General features: G+C 34.8%; 1 protein-coding gene across 29 annotated transcripts in view; it reads right to left on the reverse strand.

Annotated features, from left to right (window-relative positions):
- Window positions 1-20,221, reverse strand: part of DST (dystonin) — a 428,022-nt gene that overhangs the window by 33,175 nt on the left and 374,626 nt on the right. For all 29 annotated transcript variants that reach the window (XM_019734644.2, XM_019734631.2, XM_074333118.1 and 26 more), the window contains 11 exons: window positions 17,005-17,208; window positions 15,530-15,761; window positions 14,456-14,682; window positions 12,750-12,872; window positions 12,502-12,603; window positions 10,343-10,444; window positions 7,050-7,223; window positions 6,549-6,704; window positions 3,489-3,686; window positions 3,026-3,154; window positions 160-330 (listed from right to left, as the gene is read on the reverse strand). In XM_019734644.2, the coding sequence (XP_019590203.2) occupies window positions 160-330; window positions 3,026-3,154; window positions 3,489-3,686; window positions 6,549-6,704; window positions 7,050-7,223; window positions 10,343-10,444; window positions 12,502-12,603; window positions 12,750-12,872; window positions 14,456-14,682; window positions 15,530-15,761; window positions 17,005-17,208 (1,818 nt within the window). The remainder of the gene's footprint in view (window positions 1-159; window positions 331-3,025; window positions 3,155-3,488; window positions 3,687-6,548; window positions 6,705-7,049; window positions 7,224-10,342; window positions 10,445-12,501; window positions 12,604-12,749; window positions 12,873-14,455; window positions 14,683-15,529; window positions 15,762-17,004; window positions 17,209-20,221) is intronic.

Consider the following 20,221-nt stretch of genomic DNA (forward strand, 5'->3'; position numbering starts at 1 on the left):
CTACTTTCAACTGACCCCACAAACCTCCTAATGTACACTAAGAAAATTTCAACATGGATCATGACAAATTCCACTGATCATGCTACTCAGAGATAAGGTAAAACCCATGAAATAAAACAACTGAAACACTTATTCTATTATATTAATCAAGGCACATACTTTCCTTTCACTGAGTTTGGTTTCCACTGATTCCCATTTTTCTTTCAAGTTATTTATATCTTGGTCAATATTTGTCTCTGCAGATTTGGGGCATCTTGCAAGCATCTGTTGGCCTTTCTGCATCAGATTCCTATATGTTTCTTCTTTAACATTGAAGGCAGCACAGATTTCCTAAATTGAGATAGTATCCCCCCCAAGTTATATCATTTTTAAGAGAATAAAATCCAAGAGCTCTTATCCCAGGTCATCAAGCCCTGCCCCTTATCATATGCTCATCCCTATGCAGCACATGGAATAACCGACACATTCAAACTTTTCACTATATCGAAACAACACCTAGACCTACAGCCATACCCAGTCTACCTACAAATCTCAGAAATGCTGCTATCATTAACCAGCCATTCCGGTGTGGTAAGGTTTGTGAAACAATATTTTAAATGACATCAAGAAAGACTTCACTGTACAGTAACCAATTAGCTTTGTGACTTTTGGCTAGTAAGTTAACGTCCCTGAGCCTTAATTTCCTCTTCTGTGAAGTGGGTTCAGTTCTCCAAGTCTCTCCTTGGATTATGACATGATGACTGTAATATTTTTTGGTATAATTTAATTCTGGGCTCCGAAGATACCCAGTGGATAAAAAGTATAGTGAGACTCAGTATAGTGAGACATTTAATATGAATATTCAGACTTTCGAATCACACAAGCCAATCTTGTGGTACTATGCAAATATTATTTTCACTTATAACATTTTCAAAGCGTTCAACTAGAATGCAGAGAATATAGAGAATATAAAAAAAATATACTGCTTAAACAAATTCAGAATGTAAAATCAATGAAACAACAATTACATTCATGTAAAAAATTAAGACCAGTTTTAGTCCATTAATTCAATTATAATGTGGGTCAAATTATATAGCTCACTGAAAAATTATACATCCTATGTCTAACATTTTCAACTTTATAATTTTTAAAATTAAAACAGAATTCATAAAATTCACTTATTTTCAAGTATAGAATCCAGTGTTTTATTAGTCTATTCATAAGGATGTGCGACCATCACTACTAATTATAGAACATTTTTATTGCCTCAAACTTGTTAAGCCTTAAAAAAAAAACCTTTCTAAATGTATTTATAATATTACCTACTAAAAGCTTTTAATCCTAAAACAAAACTTTTAAATACAGCTAAATCTCAGGAAACCGTGAAGTTTTCTGGTTTCCTTGATTTCTAACACAACCAAACCAAAAGAATGTGACTAAAAGTGTATTACAAATGTCAACAGCTCTTTAGAATTCTTTAAATTGTGGAATTCCTATAATCTGGTAAATTATATCAGGTTATACAATAAATTCATTCTAAATACCCCACCCAAAACAAATAAACTGATACCTAACATTTTCCTAAAAGTAAAATATTCTAAAGATAAGCTTTCTGCTTTCCAATTTTTTACTTATATTCTTTTAAATTAACATTTTAAAATATTTGTAATTAGAGATTAATTCCAAGTGTGTTTGTTCAACAATTCATTAAACTTATACTGAATGGACACTGTAATAGCTACACAGGTACTTCCAGGAAAAAAAAAAAAGTATCTGGAAGTCAGTTAGGTTTTATGGAAAAGGAAGACAAGCACCCCCAAGTTATGATTTAGTCAATTACTTTTTCAGTGAACAAATAGGTCTGTTGTGGTGCACACACAAACCACCACCACCACAACAACAAAACTGCAAACAATAATTTTCTAAACCAATGAACATACATAAAAGGTTTCTAGAAAATTCCATACTGGATTAATAAGATTGATTTTAACTGCTCATGGCAACTGTGAAGTGAATAAGATGTTACTGCTGTAGTGTTTCTTCACAACACCTAAAGATGGTTACTTCCTCTCCAAATCAGCAAATTAAAAATTATTTCGAAACAGTACAGTTTTAATAAGCTCTTACAACAAAATTAGACATCTGCTAAAAAAATACAGACTTTAATGTGCAATGGCCCATATCTTTTGTCAAATCCCTAAGTACTTCTACTTTTATTTGTAAGATACTAATTATCAGCACTTGAATATTAAAAAAAGATTGATGAAAATTCACAAGTGCAAAAATTAGAGTTTTCAAAATCTGAAACAGACTTTTTTCTCTTAGAAGTTTTAGAGATGAATTATAATGGGAAATGAATAGGAAATGTAAATAAATCAAAGGCAGTCTAAATTTAGTTTGTCAGTCTGTATTTCTATGGAAAAAAGCCAGAGTCTCAAGTTTCATTATTTTTTCCTTCTTATCCTTAAGAATTGACAGTGCCACAAAATCTGGGTGGGAACAGCCCACAGAAACAATGTTCCAGATTGGACAACGAAACAAGCCTCCCGTTGGCCAGGTCTGATATAGGTGTGAAGTGGAAGATACAGCCGTATCACCATTAAAAAAACAAGCAAGTTTGTTTTAACAGAAGAAAAACATATTTTCCAGCCTTCCATGAAACAAGCTGGGGATACCATGGTTACAGCAATAATTTTTAAGTCAATTCTGATTACTTCAGGGGTGTTTCTTTTCACTCAAGGCGCAACAGTTTATAATTTACACAATGTTTATTACTATCCATACAAGTTTATCATTTTATGGGGGAAGGAATGCTTCTAAAGAATATCTAGACTTCTAAAACCTCTTGTCATCTACTGACTCACTAACCTTTGAAACACAGAATAGGCTCTGACTTGAAAAAAGTAATCAATAAATGGTGTTCAGCACTTACACACACAGAGTTCTGCTGTAAAACCTTCTCCCCCGATTTATTTATCACCAAGGCCCACACAAAACAGTCGGTTTCTTAATCTGAGGCTAGAGCTGTAGGAAATAACATACTTACCATGTGGGCATTAAGCTGCTCCCTGGCTGTTTCTGGTAAACCTCCCAGAGGTTTGGATGCTAACAGATGGCGCTCCGTGTCCGTCAGCCACTGCTGCAAATCCTCGATTTCGCCATGGAACCCTTTGGCCTAGAGTGACAGAGAGTTTTAAGTCGGGCCCATAGACCTTGTCACTTTCAAGCAGAAAACAAGGTTTAAACAATCCAGCCTGCTAAGGCTCTCTATAACTTCTTAAGGAGGGCCAGGTGCCACTAGACTTGTTTCTTCTTTAGGAGAGCGCTAGTAGATAAGACTATTACACTAAGAACCAGAGAGCTGTTCTCATCAGCACTCTTCTTTATCCCACTTATTTTTACTCCTCTCCTTGAGGTACAAAAATTAAACAGGGGTCTGTAAACCAATGAAAGCATTCCATGTTATTTTGGTCTTGAAGACTAGTTTCAGAATGTATTCTCTTATTCACCTGGCGCAAGGCACCATCCAGCAGCTGCTTCCTTTGTTCTGTTTTTTCCAAAACATTTTGCCAGCGTTGATTTAAAACCTCTAGCTTGTGTTGAAGGCTGCTTGCTTCTTCTCCTGCACTTGATTCAATTAGATCATTTCCTGCTTTATTAACGGCTTCCACTGTGGACTGATGGGCTAATACATCATTTTGGAGCACCTGAAAGTATTAAGAGAACACTATGGATGCTAATTTGTAACATGTTAACATCACTTTTAATGCAATTGTTTTATTTCCTGGTTATGAAATACTCTGAAACAAATACATCATTTACATAGAAATTTAACACTAATGAAGTTTTAAAGTGATGGACTTCTTTTTCCTTAACTTTGCAGCTTTCTTTCGCGTCTACCAATATCCCCTGAAATGATTATGTGAGACCATTGCAAGTTCTTCCCATTAAAATAACTTTGCAATCAATGACATTAAGTATCTAGGCATTACAATCAAAGGTAACTATTACTAAGTATTCTAAAAGTATTCATTTGATTCAATCTCTTTTTAATTGACCTTAACCTCATGTCTTAAGTAAGCAGTTTAAAAGCTATTATTTCTATATATTCATTTTCAAATATAAAATTATTACATTCCTAAGATGTACAATACCATGTTTTATAATTAGCACTCTCAAAGGGAAAAATTATCATAGAATATTCTTTTATCCTCTCTCATTGGAATGGTGCTAGAACTAACTGCTAAGTTGACAGGAATCTTGGAAGGACCTAACACTAATGGGAAAGTGATTTATTTCACTGTATATCAGGGACATGCAAGCCCAGCATTCCAAAGTTTAGCTGCTGTTTTACTAGAAAAATACACATATGAAATGCTTACTACAGAACCCAGTAAATAACGCCTTTCTATTCTATTACACAGTGGAAATGTAAGAACAGATAAGTAACTCTTAAACACACTAACATGAGGCAAGAACGGTAAGTGCAGGAAGCAACAGCAAGGCTAAAAAGATCAATTTCTTATACTGAAAAGAATTACACTTTAAAGAACAAACAGAGCTTAGTAATAGTGTTCTTTCAAGAAGACTGTAGTTATGTTTTTGGAAACAAGAGGAGGAACCTTCCTCTAATGTTAGTGAAAGTCAATGATAATCCTTCTCTCCACTCACTGACTCAGGATTGTCAACAGAAAAGAAACATCATTTCCCATCCTCAGTAAAACATATCACATCTGGAGGGAAATCCAGACCAGGGAGGATTTTCAGTAAAGGGCACTACCCATCTACGATCACTGTTTCTCTATATATACTCATTGTCTGAGGCATTTGATGAGGGAGCATTTTTCAAAGACTTTAAAATCAACTAAGGAGTCTCCTTTATAATAAGCATGAACTCTGACATGTTAACAATAGGAATCACTTTTAAAAGATAAGACTGAAATATTCTCATGGCCCAAATATAAAAAATAATTCTGTAAAATTGATTTTTCTAAGTGGCCCGAATCCCGCTATATAAGCCACAGCCTATGAGAGGGAGAAAAAGGCAGGGGAGGGATGGAAACATTTCATCCCTTACTCCACCAATCCTGTTGGCAGTTCTAAGTCCCTTAACTTTTGACCTTTGAGAAATGAAAGGAGAAAAGGAGCTATTTCTAACTGCTCAAAGATAGATAAACAGAAATAAAAGATCCTTAACTAATTCCCCACCAAAATAACTGGATTAGGGTCCCTCATTTTCCCACCTCTACTGTATTCTACAAAGGTCCTGTTGCTGACGTATGTGACTATTAGGACAATTGCTACATGTATGAAATGTAGATGCTATAAATTCACACCAGAAGAATAAACATATTCTGTTTATATGCAGTCAGTCTGACTAGGCATTATTGCTCTTAACAGAGGTATAATATAGACATTAAATAAGGAAAATATCAATTATGTATATAGTAAGTTCTAACTGCTTAATCAAATATGGTTGGGCAATGTCTATAAATACAGACAGAACAAGGCAAAGAAGGAAGGAAAATTTAAATTAGGGAATAATTACTGTGGGAAATGTATGAAAAGAGGAGAACTAAAGCAAGAATAGTCAAAAACAAAAGCATATCATGATCTTAAAGTACTAAAAACCTACCTTTCACTTTAAAATGCTATTAAATATGTAAAATAATTCAAACATTTTCTTTTTTATAATAAAAAACAAGTTATATAAGGTTAGGACTTAGGACCTAACCTTAAATAAGATACCACAATTAATGTGAATGTTAAGGTTTCATGAAAGACTGTCGAATGTCAGGATAAACTCTCCTGAGCATAACCTTTCATTCATTACGCCTACTGACATGACACAGTGAATTTTCTATTAAGAATTATCAACCAAGTGTCACAAAGATGGAAACAATATAATATTGTGTTGCATATATCTCAAGATAAAAATTTTCAATTTATCTTTAAATCAAGTGCAGGATACATAAAAACTCTTTTAAACATAATATTTTTTAAAAAACTAATTCATAAAGAAAAGAACTAAGATACAAAAAGCCACTGAAAAGAGAGACAAAGAGACAGAAGAACAAACCTCAGCATAATGAGAGATGTATAGACAGATAGAAATAAGTTAGACATGCCAAGCAATCATCAAGTGAGAGACCCATGGAAATAAGAATGACTAGAAGGAAAACATACACACAACCTGCAATAGAACAACATTTTGAATTTATGACTTATTAGGCTATTCCCAACAACTTTTAAAACTATACCATATTAATCCAATGACAGGTATAATTAGGGATTGAAACCTGCAGTGTTTGCCATGTGGTCCTAACAAAATTTTGCCAGAAATTTCCCATCCTTGCTGTTTTCGCTAATAACTACCTTTAACAATGAGAAAAATATTTTAATTACAATCTTTTAAGAAGTACGTTTTAAGTAGTTTAACCTTTAGTTACACATGTCAAATACGAACTTGTGTTAAAATTATAAACTTGAAAAATGCATGAAGAAACAAAAAAAGCTGATGACGCTAGAAAAGCATGGAGAAGAAACAACATGCAACGACAGCTACGTACATGATGTTTGGCAAGTTCAATTTCAATAGCCTTCGGGTCTCCTCCAATAGGTTTCTGTTCATTTAGTAGGCCCTCTGTGTGTGTCAGCCACGCCAATAGCTCATCCAGAGCATGTTGGAACTGCCCCAGTGCTAACAGAGCACCTTCCAGCTTATGCTACAGAAAAAGTAGAGAGTAAAAAAATCCATTTACAAATTTGATACTATGAACAACATACATTTATTAAACAGGAGCAAAAAAATCAATTGTTTCCTGTTGCGTACGTCTGTATGCATATCCAATGAAGCCCAATCACCATAAACCTCTACATTCTAAGTCTGAAACTCTTTATGGTTAAAAAGTGGCATGTGAGAAGCAGAAAGAGTTCTAATGAAATAAGACAATTTAGGGGCTTCAAAAGTTTATATATATAATCACCTAATTGTACTTGGTAATAATTATTTTACATTAATATGTAAAATTGAAATTTTATAAATTCTTAACAAAAGTCTTGGTATTTACCTGTCTGTTGATAATTCTTTCATCCAAACTATCCCATATCAATTTCAGTTCCATCAATGGGTCTTGAACAGTGTGTTTGTCACTTTCTTCTGTTACTTTCTTCAGCAAAAGCTCTGCTTGATGGTTCAGTCTTTCCATTTCTATCTGTTGTTGATAAGCCTCTGACTTAAATAGCTATTTTTTAAGAGATATACAAGGAAAATTTGTTACCAACAGTAACTTTAAACAAACGAAATATTCTATGGATTAGATCTATTCTAGCTCACAGTTATTATCAGGGGGGAGGGGTGAAGAGGAATAAAAATGTAATACAAAAACACAAACAACCCAAATGGGCAGAGGACATGAAGAGACATTTTTCTAAAGAGGACATAGAGATGGCAAACAGACATATGAAAAAATGCTCAACCTCACTAATCATTAGACAAATGCAAAGAAAAACCACAATGAGATACCACCTCACCCGTCAAAATGGCTATCATCCATAAATAAACAAACAACAAATGCTGGCGAGAATGTGGAGAAAAGGGAACTCTTGTGCACTATTGGTGGGATTGCTGATTGGTGCAGCCACTATGGAAAACAGTATGGAGGTAACTCAAAAATCTGAAAATGGAACTACCTTATGACCCAGCAATTCCACTCCTAGGTATCTATCCAGAGAAATCCAAAACTCTAATTCAAAAAAATGTATGCACTCCTATGTTTATTGCAGCACTATACACAATAGCCAAGACCTGGAAACAACCAAAATGCCCACCGGTAGACAACTGGATTAAGAAACTGTGTACATTTATACAATGGAGATTTACACAGCCATAAAGAAGAATGAAATCCTACCATTTGCACAATATGGATGGACCTAGAGAGCATTATGCTAAGTGAAATAAGTCAGACAGAGAAAGACAAATACCATATGATCTCACTTACATGTGGAATCTAAAGAAAATAATAAATGAATTAACTAATCAGAAAAAAAATGTAATACATGGTTTAATGATGAAGAAATTAGAGATAAAAAATATAAGGGAAATCATTTCTTTTTATTCAATGTTTTCTGATGGAAAAATGTTTCTATTTTTAATTTTGATATTTTACTTTTGTTCTCTACAATAAAAAAATTCAACAAATTGCAAGACTGAACTTACTCCAAAATCTAATTACATATACTGGGGGCGCCAAAAAGATGTACACATTTTAAAAGATGTTATCTATATATTACTTTTTGAAGTTGAATTGAATTACAGTAGCAATGTGTAGTATGACGTTCACTCAAAAGATGGCATTAATCAAATGAATGAGAGCATCATTCATTGTATTACAATTTTAACAGTTTTTTCCTTTCTTAAAATGTGTGTACTTTTTTTGGTGCCTTCTGTATTTAATAAATGAGTTTTGAAATTGTAGGAAAAGAAGAAAATAAAATATATATTGATATATATGAAACTCAGTAATAATATCTCCAGGAAACTCAAATTAGTATGTCCTGCTCAAAAACATATCACATATCCACTGAACATTTTATGTTTTGTGTAGCTGTCCTATGTTCATTAATATTTAATTATTCCTATGCCTCCCCCACTGCTGACTCAGAATAACATTATTCACTCTCCTGGTGCTTACTGACACGTATTTAAGAATCTCGGCTTTATCAACTAATAAAGGTTAGCAAATGGTTGCTTGTAATAGGAAACTGTGCTTTTATAAAATATTTATTTTAATGAATAACAGTAAATAATTAAATGTAATAAATGACATAAGTAACTATAAGTAAGTAATAAAGCAGTCCCTTAACCTTTTCAAACATTTGAAAATGGTAATTAAAAAATAATAAGGTATAATGAATACTTGCTATGTTCTAGTTAGTCTCAACAAAATTATAGAGAATATAATTTTATCCTCAATTTAAGCTAAGGACACAAACGTGAGACCAGTTAGTAGCTTTCCCAATGTCGTTTAGCTAGTAAGTGGATGAACTGGGATGTAATCTGAGACAACCTGATTTCAGAGAGAGGGTTCCTAACCTTCCTATATATGAAAACCACTGAGATATATGCAAATATCCAAAATAAATTCTCCTTCACACCTATACCTATAAGGGTATCGTGTTACCACATAAAGTATATCATGTTACTACATAAACAGACAGGGTTTTAAAGAAAAATAAAATTGCAATCTAATGATGGTAATAGTAAAATTCTCAAAAAAATCCCACGTTTTTTTCTTAACAAAATATTCTGTGTCACATTTGGAGCTGAAAATGCTACAATTCTAAAGCCAGATAATAATTTTATATAAAAATCTAGTAGAGTTCATTGAAAATGGTGTGATGTCTCTGGATGGACACTTAAAATTAGGAAGGAAATAGCTGACCCCACTTTGATAAGTGATCAGATCAGCACAGAGGAATTCAAAGAGGAAACAGTCCAGCCATTTTCACAGCTGGAGATAAAGAACCACAAAAGAAAAAATTACAGAGAAAAGCAGATGGACAACAAACATTTACAAAACAAACATTTTGAGAAACACAGTTATCCTATGGATGCTTCTATAGCAGGGGTGTCCAAACTTTTTTCAACATTTCTCACCAACGGTCATATGCGGTAAAACACACAAACAGCCAGGCCACTCACTCGAGGTGAAGTACGTATTGCCTCACCTGGTTTATTTAAGTAAACTAAATATATTTTTGGAATTTGCTGCAGGCCAATTAACAATGGATCATGGGCCGCAGTTGGCCCACGGGACGCAGTTTGGACACCCCTGTTCTATAGCCTGGAAGACTAAATGAATTATTCTGAAGACAATGGAGAAAATAATGCTGTATGTTTATTGACAACAATAATATACTACTGAATAATAAAGTTATAAAAACCCTTACAGTATGATCTATTATACATATGTATAAAATACACACACACATGCTCCCCATACCTCATCCTACCCTCAACATGAGACTATCTGAAAGGCTATAAATCATGTCTCAAGAGTGGTTGTCTCTGGATACATACATTTTGGGTGGCATTTAAAATGCCACTTTTTTGCTTCTTTATATTTTCTAATTTTTCTATAACAAACATTAATTTAATGAGAAGAAAACTGCTAGTATTTTATATCCTTTAAGAAGCACTTACATATTGCTTATTAGATGCAGGCATTATATTAAACGAGTTTCATAATCAGAATGTTATTACTTCAGTTATGTAAAATAAACAAATCTGTGTAAAGAACCCTATGAATCAAGAACTTAAAAATTCAATGTCTTTGATAAACCAGTTAGCCCCTACCCATACCTTTAGCTCTTCAATCTGTTGCTTTACAGTTTCAAGATCTGTTCCGATTGGAGACATTGAAGCTAATTTACCACCTGCAATATCTACCCAGTCGAATATTGCCTGAAAAACACATTAGCCCATGTGTTATTATCACAGTACATTTGAAATTGCTACAACATCTCGGTGTTACAGAAAAGTACAATCATAAATCTGTGAAGATATACAATGAGCCTATTTTATAAATAATTAAGATGGTTCATTTAAATAAATAAAAGCAGCAATATACCCAAACAGTTGTCCAAACTATCAAATAGATGTAACCTACAATTGTGCATCCAAGTTTGCAAAGGAAATTCTACCTTGAATAAACTCTTAGAATATTAAAAATAAAGCCCATTTGGAAAAAGTTTTCTATGTTCTCTTACATCTGCCTAAAAGCAGACTGTGTAAATATACTGAGAGAAAAAGATTGAAACCCATCTGCTTCTTCATATAATCAAGTAGTTTATTGTTCAGCACTTGAGAAAAATATTTAGCTCCACTAAACCCTTACATATCATTTAGATTAGCATTAAAATTCTGCACATATAATGATTAACATTAAGACCATTATCCTGAGTTGCAACACAAACTTCAAAATCTCCTGTTTTCTTGTTCTATTTTAGGAAATATGAACATTCTAAAAAGGCTCAACTCACATTTTTTTTTTTCAGGTAATAAACACACAAAATTATTTTGCACTTTAATGAAGCTGCCAGACCATATAGTAGGGGGAGAAAATCTTTGGAAAATATCTGGTATTTGAAAGTTAACACTAATAAACCCTAAGAACTTAAGCGGCAACCTGAGAAATAAAATTTATTTTACTTTATAATCAACCTTGACCCTCTGGAATTTCTGGAGCTTCTGACCTCTAGCTACAGCCAGCCACAGATATTCAATTAGTCAAGTGGCCCTTCACTTGCACAGGTGATGCTACTAACCGATGATGGGCCTTGTTTCCCAGCAGAGGTTATGAGGCCGTGTAAGTCAAGGGGTCCAGCCTGTGCCCTCCTATGGTTGGTTAATGGCTCCTGAGGTGAAACAGCTGCAAGTGGCGACCATGCCATCTCTAGCCATGAAGGAGGGCACAACTCAATAAGTTACCAAAGTATGCGACAATCATGACCTGGCCTCACAGATTGATGGCTGAAGCTTGATCAGTTACTGGTCACTGATACCTAACCAATAAATTATGACTTTGTTAGAAAAAGGGGAGGGGCAGAGGGGGAAAGTTATAAAAAGGTCTTGTTTGTAGTGAATTATTTTCATCTATTTCCAAAGTTCAAAAAACTCTTTTCACCTGGAATGAAGCCTGGCTTATGATATTAATTTTTATAAACACAGAAATGGAGGGCTATAAGAAAAAGGAAAAGATGTTCTCATCCGAGCTTTAAAAAGAATATTCACTTGGTGTTATGGAAATACTTAGAAAGGCTTTTTCCATATGGTAGGAGGGATGAAAGATTAAGTTCTTGCCAGCCTTAACATTAGGAAATGGAATAAACTTAAGAAAGGTAGGGAAAGAAATATTCCTGAGTTGGCCTCAACTAATGAGATAATTTTTAATATTGAAACTTAAAAAATAGTTAATGAATTGAGTGAGAACTCTTAAGGCATGTGAAAAACAACTATTAAAAGGAATTATATACATATGTGAAAAAACCAAAAACACTTTTTACACAACAGATTATGACCTAATAAAAGAGAAATCTATTTTAGTTCATGGGGAATGCTGGCTTTGAATCAAATTTCTTTACTTCTGACTTTAGTTAAACTTGGTGATATTTTTAGATAGTGTTTACTCCTTTCATCTTATTCCACTCAGCTTTAGAATAGAACTCAGGGTCAGTTCCATTTCACTGTCTGGTGTTGAGCCATTTACGAAAAATACTGTGTGGGAACATTTACTTTCACTTAAAAAATTAAAATATTTCTTTTCAAAGTCAATGTCACTGAATGTGTATATAAAAATTTGTTTAGATGTCAGAAATACCTTCTAAAAGGCAAAACATGAATTGAAGTAGGCGAAGAAATTACATATACACTTGCAGCCCTGGGGTGATGCCAACGTGTAAATCTGCAGACATCAATTAGCATGATTCCTTCTCCCAACGGACAAAGTGTAATCCTCTTACCTGCAGTCCATCCTGGTACTGCACGGCAGCCTGCATTGCCTCCTCAAGTCTGTCCACCCGGTCTTTCCAAGCCTTATTTAGAGAATCCCATGCTGAATTTAACTACAATATAAATATTAGAACTCTTTTATTATCATACCTTTTCAACTACTTCTATCAAATATGCTTTAATTAATGAAATCTTCCAAAAAAACAAACAAACAAACAAACAAACATTCTGATAAAAGTAAAAAACATGGAAGGTGTACCTCATCTATACTCTTCTTGACAATGGGTTTATCAGGTTCCCCACATGCGGCGATGAGTTCAGAACCCAGGCTAATAACTATATCCAGCTCTTCCTGTAGTCCGTCTATTTCTTCCCTTATGGACTAGAATAAAAAACAGCAGCCTTAGAGTTTTAAGCAAAACCACACTGAAACTAAAAAGATGTACATATACATTCATGGGAGTTATTTCTAGGGGGTGGAATTATGATCAATTTGTATTTTCTTCTTTCTGTCTTCTAGATTTCTGCAATAATTTTTTTCAAAAAGAAAAGATAACAGAAGAATATTTTAAAGAAAAAATAGCATCCTTTGTTCGAGTAACAAGTGTCAAATGTTTATTATAAAGATAATATTTAGGAAATAATTCTACATAATAAGTACCAGAACAATTTTTTTTTAAATGTCAACTATACTAAAAAGCATAAAAACACATTTTGTTTTTCAAACCAACGAGTTTGGCAAACACATTTAAAATAGACATAGTAAAACATGAGTTCAAAGACCTTACACAAAAGAATGCATTTGTTTAGTACATTTAGGATAATCTAGCTCTGAATTTATTTTTATCCTAGGACATGTAAACTACAAAAACGACTGTGTCAGAAATGCAATATTCTAACTTTGTTTTCATTTTCTTGGTTAAATATATTTATTAATTCAAGAAGCCTTTACCAAGCATAAAATAAGCCCTAAACTAGGCACTGGGAATACAAAGAAAAATAGATATATGACTATTCTACACAAGGGGCTCTGAGTCCATTAGGAAAGACAGAGGTATACAATCAGTAAGTCATGCTATGTGTCCTTTGCATGAGGAAAGTATTATAGGAACATGGACAGACTAACTGATGAGTACACAAAAAATATTTTACATGGAGGGTAATAACCCAACTGCATCTTGAAGTTGGAGTGGGATGTGCCAGAAGAATGACAAGAAGTATATTCTAGGGTGAAGAAATAAAATGTGCCAAGATACAGATGCTAGAAAGAGCCAGCAGTTTGGGGAAAGCCACTTTGTGTACCAGAAGAGAAGGAGCTTGATAAAGCAGCAGTAGAGAAAAGTGGCTTTGGAAACACAGGCACAGGCTCAGCTAAGATATAAAAAAGACTGACACCCTATTCTAGGGAATTTGGACTTTATGCAGGAGACAGTGGGTACCTCTGCAGGATTTTACGCAGCAACACAATAAGAGCATATCTACAGAGACGAGACGACTGGCAGAAAGGGTAGGGGCTTGGAAAGGAAAGACTGCCAGGAAGGAAATCACTTTGGATTACTTTAGAAACGAGAGAGAGAGAGAAAGAGAGAGAGAGAGAGAGAGAGAGAGAGAGAGAGAGAGAGACAGAGACAGAGAGACAGAGAGACAGAGAGACAGAGAGACAGAGAGACAGAGAGACAGAGAGAGACAGGGAGACAGGGAGACAGAGAGACAGACAGAGACAGACAGAGACAGACAGAGAGAGAGAGACAGAGACAGAGAATGAGGCCCTGAAATAAGGCAGAAGAAATGGGGATGAAGAAACAGAAAAATTTATGGATATACTCTAGCTCCTATTGTAGCATTATGCATTCCATATTCAGAACTAAATATAAATTTTGAGTAATTCTGAATATTTACCAAAAGAATCCAGTTTATATTGCACTACAATGTATTTCTTAACTGTAAATGAGATATTCTGCTTACTTCTGCTGCTTCTTGTTGTTGTTTTACGACAGAGGGATCAATTCCAGGGTCCTCCAGATCCCGGATGAAGTCTTGAGTGTCTTTAGTGGTGACCACCAGTGACATGTGATCACACCAGAACTTTTCTGCTAATTCCATTACATCCAGTAACTTGGCTTCTCTTTCTTCCACCAGTGTGTGTATGTTCTCCCAAATGAAAACCATTTGGTCAAGTTTATCCTGAACAGCTATGGAGCAAAACAACATAAAAAAAGGCAGTATGTTAGCCCGTTTAAGCAATAAAGCCGAATGCTTTGGTTCACACTGAAACAGTGATTCAAGTATCAATAATTGGACCAAATTTTGGTTGACCCCAGACCAGTGGGTATCAGTGGGCCCAACAGCCTATTCCAGACAAATGAAAGATGGCAGGGTATCCTGTTCCTCCTGAATGGCTCTTCCTGACAAAAGTAGATGCTCAAAAGCAAGAGACAACACCTAAGTTCACAGAGTTTCAAGTCCACCAAGGCTGGCCTTAATTATAAGGAAAGTGAAATAACTACCTAGGTATATTCTTTACGCTTTCCAAGTCAAGAGTGAAAATGTCTGTTCAGTCCCAGGAATGTAACAATATAGGATGTGTATTTGGGGCTTGTTTCCAGAGTACCATTAGCATGAATTCCCACTAACCTACTCACATTCTCTTCCTTTTGAGCTCCAGGTCATACCTTTAAGACGGTTGCCATTTCTGTGGCTGTGGGATAGAGTACCTATTATGTAAGGTAGTGAAGTCATTAAAAAAGTCCCTAGGTTTGGTCTTACTAGCATTATGTTTTAACCAACTGCTTTAAAAGGCACGAAGAACGTACGGTTTATGTATAATGGCCCACTTTGTATTTAACCGATTGATTTCACAAACACAGGAAGACATTAACAAGGGATTTATGTACACAGCCTTTCAAACATGTCATAATTTTCATATCTTTTCTAAAACCTGACGTACTGATATGCAATTGGACTGTCAGTAAGCAGCATGAACATTTACAATTGTTTTAAAAGTAAAATTCAATTGTTTCCTTATCTTGAAATTATTACCTTTGGCAGATATATCTTTATCAGTGCCCCCAGATCGAGCAATCATCTCCTCTCCCCTCTTTTTAAGAGTTTCATACAACGGCTGTAGCTTCTCCATGTCTACTGACACATTCTTGTTTTCACTGATCTGCTCTTTAATCTTCTCCACCTCAGCAGAGATAGAGGGTGGCTGCCTCAAGCGCTCCACAACGCGATCCAGACTCTCCAGGATCTGGTCTATCTTGTCGTGGAACTAGTAGTAAAATAAAGGGATCGTTTATGGGGAAAAGATCTGTGACACCAAATGTGAAATTTAAATTTAAAAAAACACACAAACATCTATTTAATGCCACAATCAAGAACTCAATCTTAGTCCCTTTGTTAACAGATTCATCCAAAGAGTTATATCCAGCTGGTGTATCAAGACATCCTAAAATCATGATTTATGCACCTCTCTGCACCACACTACTTAATGTAGACTGGACTGTTTCTTGAAAATAATTGAGTATATTCGTTACAAAATGGTACACGTTAACATAGAACTGGACCACGTGACAGCAGCACCTTATCTACTGTTTCATCGTGTTATCTTCACTTTAATTAATTTTAAATGTTCACTTCAATAATCTGGGTGTTTGTCTATCAAAACTGTTTTATTTACATTCACTGATTACTATGCAATCCTAAAAAATGTTATATTAATACCTGTGAAATTCATGGGCAGTTTTGATTAGATTAAAAGGATTTCTTAAGTTAGAAGTTTCCTGAACTGAAATCTGTAAAAATGTAAGCAAAACAAAACCCTCCCCAACGTTGTAATGGAAGTTTGTATTTAATTCATAGTCAATCAAATTCATGAAAGAATTTTAAACTCTTGTTTGCAAAGGTATCATAGACAATGAAGCAAACTTTTAAAAACGTGTTCATTCATAAATTCTACACTGTCTTCAACACTACAGGACTCACCATTGGGATTACAGAAAACGGACCACGCTGATGTCAGTGTAGCTAATAATAAATACCAAACGTTGCAAACAGAAACTCTGTAGTTAATTTAAAATTCAATTTCTCAAAAGATATCTTCAGAAAAGGAAAAAGAAACATTTTCCAGCTTTGCATTTTCTCCGTCTTACTCAGCCTATCACTCATTCTTTCTCATGGCCTTCCAGTGAGTGTTTTATTAGTAATGATAATCACACTTTCTTTTATTTCTCCCAATGACATTTTACTCTGGATGGACACTTATTTAAATATTTGGACAACGATGACAAGTGTTATGTTTCTTAAGTGACTGAACCTTACTTTTTATTTTGTCTACAAGCAGACAGAGAAATACAAGAACTGGGCTCAAGGAAATATCACCTCTAAGAGACGAAGACATCAATCCTCAGAGATAATGTCGTGAAATAATTTTCATTGAAATTTAATCAGGAAAATGTCTTTCCACGCTCTGATGTTCAGAAGAACCCAATCATATTGCTGGTGTAAATGATTACCTGAGTTGATTGAGAAATGGCTTCATCCAGTGCCACAGCTCGCTTTTTGACATCTTCTTTAATTTGACTGTAAAGAGTGTCAGCTGCCACATACTTCTCTTGGATAGAAAAGCCTTCCTCTGGGCTCAATTCCAGTAACTGCGGCCCAGTTTTGTTCATCTTATCTATATGAGGCTTGTGTTCAGCTATCAACTCTCGTAGTTGCTATAACAAACCAAACAGTTTCTCAGTATCTCAGGATCACACCCCCATATTACAGCTGTCTACATCCCCAATGCATCCAGCTGGCAAGAAACTCCAAACAAACACCCTCCCATCACAAGGCATTTAACCCAGCATGGCTCATACAACTCTTTGCCAGAAAAAAAAAAAATGCCCGATACAAAGATTAAACAACAGTCTGCTCATGTCAAAGTCCCTTTAGGGATACACACAAAAATGTTGGCTGAGTGAAATAATGAATCTCAGTTCGTTATGCATTTCATACCATAAGACATTTTGACAAGAGTATTAGCCAAGACTCATATTACCTAAAAGGATTCTGAACTTATTGTATGTCCCCAACCTACAGAGACCAAGCCATAACTCTTGGTGTCCCTTTATGCACAATCATGATGTATACAGAAATTATTTAAAAGGAGAAAGGGAAGGTAAAAAAAGAAGGAAAGAAGGAAGAAAAGAAGACACAAAGGAAGGAGAAGGGAGGGAGGGAGGGAGGGAGGGAGGGAGGGAGGGAGGGAAGGGAAGGAACCTCAAAAGGTAGATACATTGCTGACAGAAAAAAACTAAAGATAAAGCTACATTAGGGGATGTATGCCCACAAGGTTTTGTAATTATATGTAAACCAACATAAATGTACATATATATATATTACATTGTAATATGAATGTATTAATCTAGTCTGTGCATATATATATGATATGCATGATATATATACCTATACATATGAATGAATCTATTTGTATTTATTTTAAATGTTTAAGACTGCAAGGGTAACCAATCTATCAAATACATAGCTGCACATGAGCATTACTTGTAAGGTGTATTTAAAGAAACATGTGACATGAACATTTTGCATAAAATCATCTAATCAAGAAACACAATGACATTCATACTAACGAGTGGGTATGAAACCCAAGTGGAGTGCCATTCCTTCTAAGGAGCCAGATAAATCTACACTCCATGGAACCCAGGCACTCCACTGAGCAGTTTTTCATGGGCCAAATCCAAAACCACTCTCGGGGAAGATCTGTCATTGCCTGCAGGTTTCTCTGAGGTCGGCCTCCATGCAGCATGGAGAAGTCTTCTATTTATACCACATTATTCATTTGGTTCCCTAACCAGCAGTTCCTGTCCTCACCAGGAGGTATTCTCCAAACTGTTTGCCGTGTAGCTCCTAAATAAAAGCTTCTCTGAGAAAAATTGTATTCAGGAAAGACAATCTGGAAAAAAGCCAACAATCTTCTCCTGCAAATATTTTAATTTCTATCATTCATCAAGAAGAATCACCAGGTCAGCCACATGCCTGGATTTTTATTGAAATTGCCCACTAAAATCAGTCATACAAATTATTTTGAATATTGAGGAAATTGGTTCATTATATCATTAACAATCCCCAGTGTAATATATCACTTTTGAAGTTTATCTGAAGGTGGTCTCAAAACTCTTTTTGGAAAAGAGCTAAATAAATACAAATTCAATTTTTAAAAAAGGATAGAGACCTAATCTAACATGCTACATATAAAATGTGGGAGGGTCCTGTCTGCAATCTAGCTCCTGGGGGACTCCAGGCTGAGATTTTCTTATTTTTGTTTCATATAACTTGATCATATCTTCATGCTGTTTTACAGAATGGAGGTGGTGATGGTAATATCGACTAATATACAATCTCAAGGAAAAGGAATCTGTTACTCACATTCTGGTTTCAATATTCTATAAGGCATGATTGTACAACAAGCTCACACTTTTGAGTTATCAAGAGACTTCAAGTAAAATGAGAGATTTAGGATTTTCCGAGTTGCCTAGAGTTAAGTAGATGTCATCTGTGTAGCACCACTACGAGACACCTTGCTTAGGAAGTAGTGAGATGAGCCTTTGCAAGACCATTCTATGACAGACAAGGGAACACCTACTAGATGCCTCCATGGGTGTATGTGAGTACATGGAAAAAGGGTCCCATTGGAGATGTCATTTGCCTCATATGTAACAAAATGATTCTTGGCCACATACTAGCATAAGAGTCCAGTCAGGCTGGAGATACCCGGTGTGACTACAAGATATCTACCATTTGGTAATATGGCTCTTTTACTCCTGGCTACAATGAACTAGAAGATATGCCAAAAACAGCTGACGAGGATATCATGAAACTTCAGAAGAACTGCCATATTCTGAACAATTCAGTTTGAACAACATGAAGACTTGGCTACACAGTTTTTAGTTCCCTTTATATATAAAATCATAAATTTGTTTTGAAAGCTAAAAAATATGCAAAAAATACAACAACTTTGACATTTTCAGTTCAATAATAATATTTGATGTTATGCTAGCCACATAGCTACTCAAATCTCATTTCAGAGTAGAAGAAATCCATGAAACATTTTATATTAAAAATCATTCAGTAGGTAGGCACCAGGATTTCTGCCACAAATAAATCTTTATACTAAAATTCAATTCTACAGTTTGTAAGTCTTTCTCCTACTGAATGATTTAGATAGAACTCCATAAAATTTCCATTTTGTTCTCTAAAGCTCTCTTCTAAATAAATACTTCAGTTAGAGATATTCTTCAATGCTAATGTATTAAAAAAGGAAACAAACAATATTAATAACTATGTCACATACTTCAAACAATGATGCAATAGTACACACACACACACACACACACATACACAACTAATCTCAGAGTACATCTTGTACAGTTCTGGGATAGCAACAAGGTTCTCAAGTGCATAAATAGCAAGAACTCCAATATTTTTCCTGAAAGTCTTGAACCCTCCCTTCCTCAAACCCTTGCAAAATTTTAAGTTATGTTAACATTTAAGTGACTGCTGGAACAGGAGATTCGTAATGCCATTTTATACATATTTAAAACATGACACATTTGTAGAGGTAAATATTCCTTCTAGTTTACTCCTGCATGCTAATAGCAGCAGAGAATTTAAAAAGAGTTCCATGCATAAGGTAAAAAAAGGGAAACAGTTTATCTTCATACTGCAGCA

Source organism: Rhinolophus sinicus, linkage group LG05 (assembly GCF_036562045.2).
Source record: "Rhinolophus sinicus isolate RSC01 linkage group LG05, ASM3656204v1, whole genome shotgun sequence".
Classification (NCBI taxonomy): domain Eukaryota; kingdom Metazoa; phylum Chordata; class Mammalia; order Chiroptera; family Rhinolophidae; genus Rhinolophus; species Rhinolophus sinicus.